This window comes from Nilaparvata lugens, chromosome 6, assembly GCF_014356525.2.
Source record: "Nilaparvata lugens isolate BPH chromosome 6, ASM1435652v1, whole genome shotgun sequence".
NCBI lineage: Eukaryota > Metazoa > Arthropoda > Insecta > Hemiptera > Delphacidae > Nilaparvata > Nilaparvata lugens.
The window spans coordinates 46,057,971-46,071,052 of record NC_052509.1 but is presented as its reverse complement, the minus strand read 5'-3'; the positions used below and the strand labels follow the sequence as shown (position 1 = coordinate 46,071,052).

Sequence of the window (13,082 nt, the reverse complement as noted above, 5' to 3'; positions counted from 1 at the left end):
ATATATATTTATTCAATCATTCAGAATTACACAACTTACAGAAAAGTACCACAGGCTTATAAGCCCAAAACGGTTCCAATTCTAATTTATACAACAGTCCAAATGTTTTATGAGGTGATTATGTACGTTAAGAGAAAGACTATGGTAAGAAATGACGATAATTATAGATATAATACAAAAAATCGAGGAGACCATGCTTCACTATACCACAGAGCAGCTCTTTTTTAAAAAAAATGAACATATGGGTCTTGGATTTATGAGTAAACTTCATACTCATTCGAAAAATTGTGGAGATCTCGATGTTTTTGAAAAGCTTTTTGATGGGTGGAATGTTCTATACCACGGTAGAGAGGGTTCCTTTGTGTGATTTTCTTCTAATTTTGTGAATATGTGCTATAAATTGTGACAATTCCTATACTCTGATAAGACATAAGAGTCTCTGGGAAGCTTTTAAAACCAACAATGAAACTGCAACGGTGAAATATATAGTTCTGGTTTGGTTTAGTATTATACTAGTTTTGATATTTGGTGATTAGAAGAGATAATGGCAGTGATCAAGCTGCACTACTAAACGATTTGGAAGTTTTAAAATTGAATTTCTTGATTCATATAAATGAATAATTTATTGTCAAAAACATAAAAATGTCAGAACAGCGTCATCAGCTTACAGTAATATCACATTTTATTTCAATTATTTTAATCTATTTCATTTTCAAATTCAATTGCCTAGTACTCTCAAGTCAAAAACAAACATTTACACAAATAACTTTCAAAATTGAATTTCGAAAAAACTCATCTACCTTATACAAACATTTTCCAACGAGCAAATTCTTTAAACACGTTTAAAACTCTCAAAGTCAATTCCTCTTATCTCATTAGGGAGAACATTAAAAAGTTTTATAGACATGTATTGCCATTACATGTGCCGGGTTGCACAAAAGTCTGTTAGATTCTTATCAGAGAAGTCTTTTTTGATTGGCGCTCTTGTAACATTTAATTGAGATTAAAATTTAACATGCTCTTGTGCAACCGTGCCTAAAAATGACGTTTTTTTATTCTTGTTAGATTCTGAGTCAGATATTGTTTGATTCTGAGTTGGATTTTTAATGATGATGCACTTTTCTTATTTGTTGATATTTTGTGAATAGACGAGATAATGGCAGTGCTGAAGCTGGACAACCAGACGGTGGCGCAGACGAGCTGGCGCCTGTGCTCGCAGCAGGCCTGGGACCAGCGTTTCTCCATCGACCTGGACAGGTCGCGCGAGTTGGAGATCGGCGTCTTCTGGCGCGACTGGCGCTCGCTCTGCGCCATCAAGTTCCTGCGCCTAGAGGAGTTCATCGACGACATCCGGCACGGCATGGCGTTGCAGCTCGAACCGCAGGGACTGCTCTTTGCCGAGGTATTCTAATCAAATTAAAACACGAATGATTTAATGGATTGATTTAAAAACAAGAAATACATTGAGTTTTATCATACGATCAATTCAGAAGTAAGATAAAGTTTTATGATAATTCTTGGATTGAAAGGTGTGTTCAAATTTTGCATGAAATACTTGGGCTAGGCGCACACCAGTTAGTCAAGACAAGACAAGACATGATAAGACACAATACTTCACATAGTTGCCTATGTATTTATTACAGAACAAAGAAGACTACAGGGATAAGGCCCAAAACAGTCTTCAATGGTATTAATACAATCGTATTAAGCAAGTTACTAAAAAATAAGATATACAGTACATGCAATTTACAAATACATAAGAAAAATATGAGGAAAGTATAAGTAATTGAAAGTAATCTAAGTATAAGTAATAAATATGACGCAACACATACTGATTAGTCATTGCAATTAGATACATGTATGTCTTCATAAGCAACTATGCGAAGTATTGTGTCTGATCATGTCTTGTCTTTTCTTGACTAATTGGTGTGTGCCTAGCCTTAGTCATTGCAATTAGACATGTCTTCATAAGCAACTATGTGGAGTATTGTGACTTATCATGTCTTGTCTTGTCTTGACTAACTGGTGTGCGCCTAGTCTAAGTATTTCATGCAAAATTTGAACACACTTTTCAGTCCAAAAATTATCATAAAACTTTATCTCCAATTGAACTCTCCAATTGAATTATATTTACATAAAAGTGCTTATACCTGTTTCTTGAAACATACCAGTACCAGCCTTCTTATCTCATTTGGCAGAACATTAAAAAGTTTTATAGACATGTATTGCCATTACATGTGCCGGGTTGCACAAAAGTCTGTTAGATTCTTATCAGAGAAGTCTTTTTTGATTGGCGCTCTTGTAACATTTAATTGAGATTAAAATTTAACATGCTCTTGTGCAACCGTGCCTAAAAATGACGTTTTTTTATTCTTGTTAGATTCTGAGTCAGATATTGTTTGATTCTGAGTTGGATTTTTAATGATGATGCACTTTTCTTATTTGTTGATATTTTGTGAATAGACGAGATAATGGCAGTGCTGAAGCTGGACAACCAGACGGTGGCGCAGACGAGCTGGCGCCTGTGCTCGCAGCAGGCCTGGGACCAGCGTTTCTCCATCGACCTGGACAGGTCGCGCGAGTTGGAGATCGGCGTCTTCTGGCGCGACTGGCGCTCGCTCTGCGCCATCAAGTTCCTGCGCCTAGAGGAGTTCATCGACGACATCCGGCACGGCATGGCGTTGCAGCTCGAACCGCAGGGACTGCTCTTTGCCGAGGTATTCTAATCAAATTAAAACACGAATGATTTAATGGATTGATTTAAAAACAAGAAATACATTGAGTTTTATCATACGATCAATTCAGAAGTAAGATAAAGTTTTATGATAATTCTTGGATTGAAAGGTGTGTTCAAATTTTGCATGAAATACTTGGGCTAGGCGCACACCAGTTAGTCAAGACAAGACAAGACATGATAAGACACAATACTTCACATAGTTGCCTATGTATTTATTACAGAACAAAGAAGACTACAGGGATAAGGCCCAAAACAGTCTTCAATGGTATTAATACAATCGTATTAAGCAAGTTACTAAAAAAATAAGATATACAGTACATGCAATTTACAAATACATAAGAAAAATATGAGGAAAGTATAAGTAATTGAAAGTAATCTAAGTATAAGTAATAAATATGACGCAACACATACTGATTAGTCATTGCAATTAGATACATGTATGTCTTCATAAGCAACTATGCGAAGTATTGTGTCTGATCATGTCTTGTCTTTTCTTGACTAATTGGTGTGTGCCTAGCCTTAGTCATTGCAATTAGACATGTCTTCATAAGCAACTATGTGGAGTATTGTGACTTATCATGTCTTGTCTTGTCTTGACTAACTGGTGTGCGCCTAGTCTAAGTATTTCATGCAAAATTTGAACACACTTTTCAGTCCAAAAATTATCATAAAACTTTATCTCCAATTGAACTCTCCAATTGAATTATATTTACATAAAAGTGCTTATACCTGTTTCTTGAAACATACCAGTACCAGCCTTCTTATCTCATTTGGCAGCATGCTGTAAAAGCTAATGCCTGGTATGAAAAAGCTTTTTCTGGGTAAAGAAATTGAAATTGGTGTTCCTTACATCCAGTTTGTCAGAGATTGAAAGTGATGTAACAATTAAAACCGGTGTAGCTTACACCCAGTTTACCAGAGATTGACAATGATGCAACCATAACCATCATATTGTTATCATAAATCAAATCAAATTTTATTTATTCAAGTAGTTGCATATAAAAGACAATCTTCACAACATTGAATCGTCACAATCAATAATACACACAGAAAGTACAATAGTGCAAGGAGGTGACGTCAAAGAAAAATACTGCCTCTAGGAGCACCCCCTGGAAGAAATCGATTAATTTCAGTTGATTTTAAGGAAATTTTTATTTTGTAATAATTCTATGATATGTAATTTTCTTCCCTCAAGACATCCACACATTCATCCACTGTGTATGGCGCTCTTTTTAACAGAACTTCCCTTATCCTTCCGGTCATCTTTGAAAATTTAGAAAAATCTTTATAAAATTATGGGGGAGTCTTATTTATATTTTTTATTGCGCATTAGTGTGGGTTTTTCTCCAGAAGAGTTAGTCTATGTGCCGGGTAGCCGAGGATTGAGACGCCACTCGTCGTATTGTAGGAATGATCAAGTACAACTGATGAGAATGCTCTCCAATTTTTACTAACGTACTTGATGATCTCCAGAAAGTAAATGGCTGGTAAAGTTAATATACTCTCTCTCACAAAATAAGGACTACAGGATGTTCGGGCAAAAAGGTTAAAGATTATTCTCAGAGCCCTTTTCTGCCTCCTGAAAATCACCCCAAGGTGTGTGTCATAGCCACCCCAGAATATCAAACTGTAACGAATGACAGACATGAGATAGCCATGATAGATCGCAATCAGGGAATTATAACCTGCTGCTCCCCTCACACACCTCAGCGAGAACAGAATAGCAGATATCCTATGCACCTGATCACCCCATTTCAAGTCATCCTGCAGCTCGACCCCGAGTAAATAAATAAATAAATGTTTATTTCCCAAAAAACTAAAACTACAATATCAATTACAAAAATATTAGATAAATTACAATATTACATACAATAGTTAGTTACAAAAGATTCTTATAATGTGTTCTCTACTTGTTTAGTTTTTCTGTGTGGAAATAAATGTGTAGTTGTGATAACTCCAAGTAGTAGCTGTCAAACTTACTGATTACAAACTTACTTATTCATTCTTTCCATAATTATGGAAGTTTCTCATCAGAAACATATTCATTCTCAATAACTTTTTTTACCAAATTTCTAAAAATGTTCAATTATCGCTGGTAGATAAAATTCCTGAACCCGATGATATCGAGAAAGCCTCGACTGCAACGTCAGCGCAAGATCTTCAAGCAGCAGGTGAAGAACTTCCCGCGGGCCAACCAGATGAACATCAACATCGCGACGTGGGGCCGCCTCATCAAGCGGTCCACTCCCTCGCACATGCGCGCGCACTCCGACAGTCCACCCTCCACGGGTAACTAACACAATACATTATACATCTAAAAATAATAGAATAAAAATACAATATTCAAGATTCTTCATTTTCCAGAACATTTTACAAAATGGATAAGAATACAAGATCTTTATTTGCCATAAAATAAAACAAGTTTACAATAGGCATCGTCAGTTTAACAATATTCTAATTAAAAAAGTAATTGAGTCAGTTTGTCACATTTATAAAATCATTACAATTTAGATACTCATCTGTTGAGTGGAATCTCCTAACCTTAAGCCATCCAGCAATAGTTACTTCAAAAATGTTCAGTGGCAACAATCTAATGGATAAAGGAAGCTTGTTATACAAGTCAACTGTAGCTTTTCAATGTTTCAATGCTGAGAAATGAAGATACATGCCAAAGTCATAATTTTTAGATTTTAAAATAAGTTCTACAGGATACATAGTTTTTTATATTACAAATTGTTGTGATAGCTCGTTTTTGCCAAATGAAAGCTTTTTTTAAAAAGCACTGGAATCACACCACAAACCTGCACAATAACATAGATGAACATGGAAAAGGCCAAAATATGTTTTGACTAATAGGCTTACCTCATTATTCACACAGTTTCTTAATTTCCTCAAGATAAAAATTACTCTTATCAATATGTGTGTCCCAACATAACTTACTGTCTAAATATATTCCTGAAAGCTTAACAGGTTTCAAACGTGAAGCATCTATATCAACTGCAGGTTTCAATGTGAACATCATCTTTTCAGTTTTACTTTCATTTACAAACAGAGAGTTAGCCTTATACCAGGCTTTAGCTTGTTCAAGTGGATGTGCCAAACAAGAATCTACTGAAAGATGATTACTCTCCGAGCAGAGGGGGGTTGTATCATCAGCATACAACACAGGCAAATTAGACAAATATTCACATATATTAAGAATAGGAAAGGTCCTAAAACAATCAGATGATTCCTCACAAACAGAACTCTGTGGTACTACAGTCACAACTCTCCTGTACTCAGAGGTCAAAACCATTTTCCATGTTCATTTATGATATTTATTATATACTAAGCTCGTCATATAACATAAACATACTGTTTAGCCTACATGATGCGTAACACAACAAATTAATAGTTAAATGTTACTATTCGACATAATAGAATAGATTTTAATATTCAACAGATATTCGATAATCCTTTCTCAACTTTTGCTTCTTATAGGTCTCAGAAACTTTCTTATCACGCTTTTGTTAGCCTGCTAATGATTATGGTTATTGTACATTATCAAAAAGTTATGTTGTACATTATAAAAATATACATTTATGACGTTATACTTTATACTTTGTAGCATATCAATACTTTTTCATTATTTATTCAAAACTTGAATTTAAAAACTATAATGAAGTGAAAAACTACTATTAGAAGTGAGAATCGTTTTCGACCTGGTATAGGTCATCATCACGCTCATAATGACTCAGAAGCCTTCTCTGATTGGCTCTCGTGAATTTAATCACGGTTGAAATTTAACCGGCTTTTGTGCAACCGGGCCTCAGAGTCTGATGATGATCTACACCTGATCGAAACGATCGTCACTGCTCACTAATAGTAATTTCATTTTTCACTTCATAAGTGTTTTAAAATTCAAGTTTTATACAATATTGCTCATTTATTATTGCACTTTAACATAATATTGGTGTTATTTTGTGCTGTTTAGGTCCGGAAATAGTGGAGGAAAAGCCAGAAGCACCAGGCGAGGCGCCGGAACCAGGCGTAGCCGGACTTGGAGGTGCACGCCCCCTGGGGGTGGCCGTGCTGCCCCCATTGCCCCCCGGCGGCAACTTGCTGCCCTCCTCATTCTCCAAAAAGCGGCCTCCCACCCTCACCCTGCCACCACCTCCGCCACCGCCTCCCAAACTCGATCAAGAGGTCAGCTATCCTGTAAAATATCTCTACTTCACTTCTATTTTTCAAACTTTTGCAAATAAAGAAACAAAATGAAACAAATAAAAAATGTTACAAATTGGACCATAAATATGAATTTACCGAAAGAATATATCAATTTGAATATACTGTGCACTGAAATGTACCATAAATATTCCATATTGAAAGGCAGAGCCATTTGGGCGAGCGATCAGCGATTAGATACTTGATTTGAATAATTAGTGGATCAATTAACGCGTCAAGCATCAAATCAAATGTCTCATTCATTGTTAATATATTACAGTCATTTGTCCGGTTGCACAAAATCCCCTAAAATTAAAATTATGATTTAAAAGCTACGAGAACCAACCACAGTACGCTTTTTTGAAGACGTCTCGGAGGGTTCTCGTGGCATTTAATTCTGGTTAAAGTTCGACATGCCTGTGTGCAACCGGGCCCTCGAGTATTAATATGGTTCATTCTGGGGTGACCCACTATAGCTTTCCCGATAAAGTTTATCGCTGGTCTTAGTTGACCTGTACCACCGTATCCTTATTAAGGCTGTGCAAAGGCTAAAAATAAACTTTCTACTGGTGCTTTTTTTCAAAGTTTTTCGATCTGTATATCATGAAGCTATCAAAATTAGAAAGTTTTCTCAGGAAAACATTTTTTTCTGATCATCACTTTTTGAGATATGAGCGCTTAAAGTTTACATTTTTGGGACAGAACATTTCAAGTTCGGTAAGATATAAATCCATGAGATTTAGAGGATAGGTTCTTCATGGTATTGTTGATCTAGTAAAACTTTTTTTTGTTGAAAATATCAATTTTTGAGAAAATTATTCAATTTACTAAAAATAACCAAAAATAACTCTTAGTCGAGTTATTTTTGGTAAATTGAAAAACTTTCTCAAAAATTGATATTAAAAAAATTGTTTTACTAGATCAACAATACCATGAAGAATCTATCCTCTAAATCTCATGGATTTATATCTTACCGAACTTGAAATGTTCTGTCCCAAAAATTTAAACTTTAGGCGCTCATATCTCAAAAAGTAATGATCGGAAAAAAATGTTTTCCTGAGAAAACTTTTTCATTTTGATAGCTTCATGATATACAGATCGAAAAACTTTGAAAAATATCATCATTAGAAAGTTTATTTTTAGCCTTTGCACAGCCTTAAAACAATAAGGGTCAAACCACATAAAGCGTTTTTGCACTGGTGGTGGACAAATCGGCAGGGCAGGAAGCTCTCCGATGTGTTGGTTATCAGCTGATTAGGGTGGCGTTCGGGTATCAGATTATAATCAGCCAATCCGAGAGTTTCCTGCCCTGCCGTCTCGTCCACTGCCAGTGCAAAAACGTTTCATGTGTCTTGGCCTCAATAGTCAATTCATATTTTTTATACTCAAGGTCTGTAATTATTATTACATTTGCATCTGTATGAATATGAAATTCTATTTACCTTTCTTGTACATATTTGAGGGTATTCAATTAATGATTGGTTATTGAGCAAAACTATTTTTGGAGGAAATCTATGGCTTATGGAGTCTCTGATTCTTCACTCTCACTATTCAATCACTATGATACTTCCGCTTCCGTTTCTACTCTTGGTTATTGAAATGTGGTACAGTACTTCTGTTTCTACTATTGTAATATTACTGTACTACTTTACTTGTAGTTTGGCGTTCCAAGGTAGGCTATTATTAGTAATCTATAGTTGAAAACTGTTTTGCAAAACACTAACTATTAAAACATTTTTCGAATCAGTGATTATTTTTGTTTCATAAATAAGATCAGTAATAAATCATAGGAAGATGGTTTGAAGGATCGTATTGAACACACTTCACTCTTCTGGCCTCATTTAAACGAGAAAATTAGTAGTAGCAGAAATTGTTTTTTCATATTTTTTCTCATTTCCAATTTCAATAATCAACTTAACTGCATTCAGATCATGTAACTCAAGTTTGATTTATGTTTTTCTCCTATTTACGTACTGTGGGTAGTTTTATTTTTTGTGAATATTTTCAATAACCCAGCTTTTTTTAATTTAACAATCTCCAAATTAGTTGAAGAGTAGCTTTCCCTCCATTTGATGCTGGTACTAGTATTCTTGTTTTGTGATTTTGATTTGCTAGAAATAATATTGTAAAATTTAGATGATCTGCTTCAAATAACTCATGATTTTGCAGAATTGAAGTTAGCAATATTTTCTTCCATCACGGACTGCATTGCTCATATTATCGATTTTCGCTTTCAACTATCGATTATTTTATTCGTATCATCCCTCACATGCACCAAGTCACATATTTGATTTTGCTTTATCAGCAAAAACGTAGAAATTACACATTGAAGTTATGAATTCATTGATCAATCACAAACTAAAATTTATAGAATCAGTTTTCTTCTCAGTGATTATTGCAGCTCATATGAAACAGCAAGTTTCGAATTCTTATAGAAAAGTTAATTTGCACTGACGATATTTTCCACTTGATTCTTAAGAAATATTTTTCCGTGAATCCTTAATTATTCTAATAAAATCATCGAAACTGTATTTCACAGTCGACTTTTCATTTGGTTATTGAATGGGATAGAAAGTCTTCATTCTTAACAAATATAGAGATGAATTTCATACACACACAATGTGATGACATGGTGAAGTTTGGACTATGATATCCACTCCACCACTTAATCACATTATTGGCTCGGTTGCACAAAAGCCTGTCAAATTGATTAACCGTGATAGAATATATTTATATCTATAAATATATTAACCGTGATAGAATGTCAAGAGAACAAATCAGCGAGGACTTCTTTTCAGAAATTCCTTCTCTGATTGGTTCTTTTGACATTTAACCGTGATTTAAATTTAATAGAATTCTGTGCAACTGGGACTTCTTAAATTGTGAGAGGAAATAAAAAATCAAAATTGTTGTCTTTGTTCTACTGTACAGTGAAACCTCGATATAGTTCATCTCAATGGATCGCTCAAAAAATTACTATTAAGATGTCTGTACTAAATCTGGATGTGCTATATGAACATTTTAAGGACTGCAGAAAAAATAACGGGATTTTCTATATTGAGGTTTCGCTGTATAACCCATTAACCCAATCGAACAGTATCAATGTACAAAAACAGTACATCTGATTGGAACGCCAGTATTATTTAGTTTGAGGGAGAGTGTTGTAGACATGCACTAATGTTGATAAGTACGGTAGTTGCGCATGCGCACGCACTTGCACCGACACACTGGACAGGGTAGAGTTGTGTTGCAGCTTGCCAGCGCTTTGAGCGAATTTGACTTCCTGCAGGAAGAGGACAAGATGGCGGCGGCTGCGTGCAGCTCTACTGCGCAGTCGCAGTCGACGGTGACCATCAGCCCGGCCACGCCATTGGTCAGCACGCCCTCCGCACACCCCACCCCCTCTCCCTCGCCACTCGTCGAGTTCCCCGCTGATGAGGTGTGTCTCTACCGCTCACTGTCACTTCTCATCATCATTCATCTATCTCTATGTTCAATTCAATGTACACAACATTAATTCATTAATATACAACAACATTCATAGAATGCACTACACAATACCATCATCTGTTAATCATTCAACTCACTACAGTCATAATAATATTAGTCTATTGCATAAACAGGTCGTTTAATTACATAATATACAGTATATTCTAATTCAATCATACATAGAATGCTTTACACTCTTTACCATCTGATCAGGATTTATCACTGATCAATCATCTTTCATATATAATGCTTTATTTAAGTTCATACATACAATATACTCGAATTCATTTATACATAGAATGATTTACACACTGATTTACCCATATGATAGGAGTCATATTTCATATAGAAAGCTTCACAGAATAACTCAACATCTGATCATGATATGTTTGTTTATCAAAATAATATTGATCTACTTGAGAAGTTCTTTGTTTGATTTTGTATGCAGGCGATTAAAATTTATTCATTAATTTGCACATACATTTGTGCTTTACACACTACACAAAACCATCTGATCTTGATCCATTCAACGTTTCAATTCATATAGAATGCTTTACAGAATAACATGAACATCAGGTTTGATCATCATCTCTCCTTAATCACAGTATTATATTATTAGTCTGTTGTTTATATTCATGTAATTAATTTTTCGTTAATCAAATCATTCATAAAGAATGCTTTACAGAATATCATCCGGATGTTAATATCAAGTATCATCTGATGATGTCATCTCAGTTCAATCTTAATAATATTTTGATCTACTCCATTAGTCCATTGTTTGATTTTAGATTCGAAAAATATTGAGTGTTTGAACAAATTAATATTTTTGTTCAGAATAAATATTTCATATTCATCTAAAATCAGAATTATAAAATAAGACTGCTGAATAGCAGGCTCCACCAGAAATGTAGCACTTGAAGATAATGAATATGGATATATTTGTATATTTGAAGATTGGAAATATTGGAGTGAGAGACAACTTTTATCAAAATTTCAAGATATCAACATAAATCTATTGATCTAATAGTTCCAAAGATTTTTAATCAAATAAGCTAAACTCCGCATCCTCATTAGTGTATATAATAACAGTTTCAAAATAAATTTCTATATAAAATAGATAGAATCATGTAATTTTTTCCAATGTATGTCCTTAAAATAAATCCAATAGAAAAATCGTTACAGCTCAGTTTTGATCATTTATTTATTGATCAGTTCTATTTCTCCTGTAATCTGTAATTATTATTCATCACATTGTGTAATCTCTGTTCATGCATGTCTCTCATGAATATAGGCATGTCACGCATGCTCTATCAAAAATTACTCTATTTTTCACACTGGTGTTCGGATTCTTCTCTTTTGAAAAATTACATTGTATTTCTTGAAAACAATTCATTGAGAGATTGAATAGAATTATTTATTTTATTAAAGTAAGCAATTTACAATGCAGCTCTATTGATACCTAATACTTTTGATCGAATTCATTGAAGAATATTCTCAAAACATGGATTCAGTTCACTATTTGCATTAGAACCATATTGTTCTAATGCAAAAAATGCATTAAGAATGCAAATTGCATTGTTCTAATGCAAAAAAATCATAAAATTTCATTTTATCCACTTTTTAGTCCAACTTCTATCTCATTTTGATATTTTCTATGAAAATACCATTAATTGGACTTGATAACTGCCTAATTGCGTCATTGGCAGTCATATACCTTCACTAGATTAAACCAGTGAAGGTTTATAATAAAACTTGTCATATATTTTACCACACAATCTACCATTATGCATGTTTGAGAGTTTCATTAATTTGCAGACTTTTGAGTTGGGTTGCGTTGTAAATTTTTCATTTGCTTCTCATTTTGCCTGCATTTTATTCAATAACTGATTTTCTACCACCGTATGATCACTTAGTCTTGCTAATTATTCCCCTTAGTTTGATTAGCATTAATAATAATTCCCTGCAGTTCAATAATGTGATTCTCAATATAAATTATTGAAATATTTTAATGTAACATTTCAGCCGGCTTTCGAGCAGCGAGGAGGTGGAGCCATTGTTAATATCAACGTTGTCCGTTCTCTGGAGTATAGAGACAGCGCATACATATCCAGGCCTCAATCACAATTCGCTGGCATGAGTATGGAGAACTTCAGGCTGCTCAGTGTGCTCGGAAGAGGTCACTTTGGAAAGGTGAGCTACTTTCACATTATATTATAATACTCTCGGCAAATTACTAAAAAAATATAATTTGAATTGACGCCATTTTGTACTCGTAACGAGCTAAGCTGAGACGGGCCTTTGGCGTCATGAAGTTCAGAGTTCACCAGTCGTGAAATCTACTGTGGAGTTATTCCTTCGTTCATTGGTTTCTCATATCAATAATTATTGTTCACCTGTTCTTATTTAATCTCATGTTCTTCAGTGAAGTGATGAAACCTAAAAATTGCATAGATCACACTGGAAGCACTTTTTTCTCTCATTTAATATCTCAAAAGGTTTAAATGTCTAAGGTAAACATTGAAATAAAAAGGTTTCTTATAACCGTATGAAAACCTGTAAGATGAAGTTACTTCTCTAGACAAACTTCACAATAAACAGTTTCTGAGAATAAATGACATATATATATATATAACCATAGAGAAACAATAGGCCT

General features: G+C 34.4%; 1 protein-coding gene across 6 annotated transcripts in view; it reads left to right on the top strand.

Annotated features, from left to right (window-relative positions):
* Nucleotides 1-13,082, top strand: part of LOC111053388 (serine/threonine-protein kinase N) — a 96,367-nt gene that overhangs the window by 71,007 nt on the left and 12,278 nt on the right. For 3 of the 6 annotated variants that reach the window (XR_005571646.1, XM_039430914.1, XM_039430915.1), the window contains exons 8-12: nucleotides 1,149-1,402; nucleotides 4,837-5,026; nucleotides 6,711-6,922; nucleotides 10,194-10,379; nucleotides 12,452-12,619. Coding sequence is in view for 5 of the 6 variants with exons in the window: in XM_039430914.1 (XP_039286848.1) it covers nucleotides 1,149-1,402; nucleotides 4,837-5,026; nucleotides 6,711-6,922; nucleotides 10,194-10,379; nucleotides 12,452-12,619 (1,010 nt within the window). In the remaining variant the exon portion in view is untranslated. The remainder of the gene's footprint in view (nucleotides 1-1,148; nucleotides 1,403-4,836; nucleotides 5,027-6,710; nucleotides 6,923-10,193; nucleotides 10,380-12,451; nucleotides 12,620-13,082) is intronic. The other 3 variants (XM_039430917.1, XM_039430916.1, XM_039430919.1) reach the window with 2 other exon arrangements.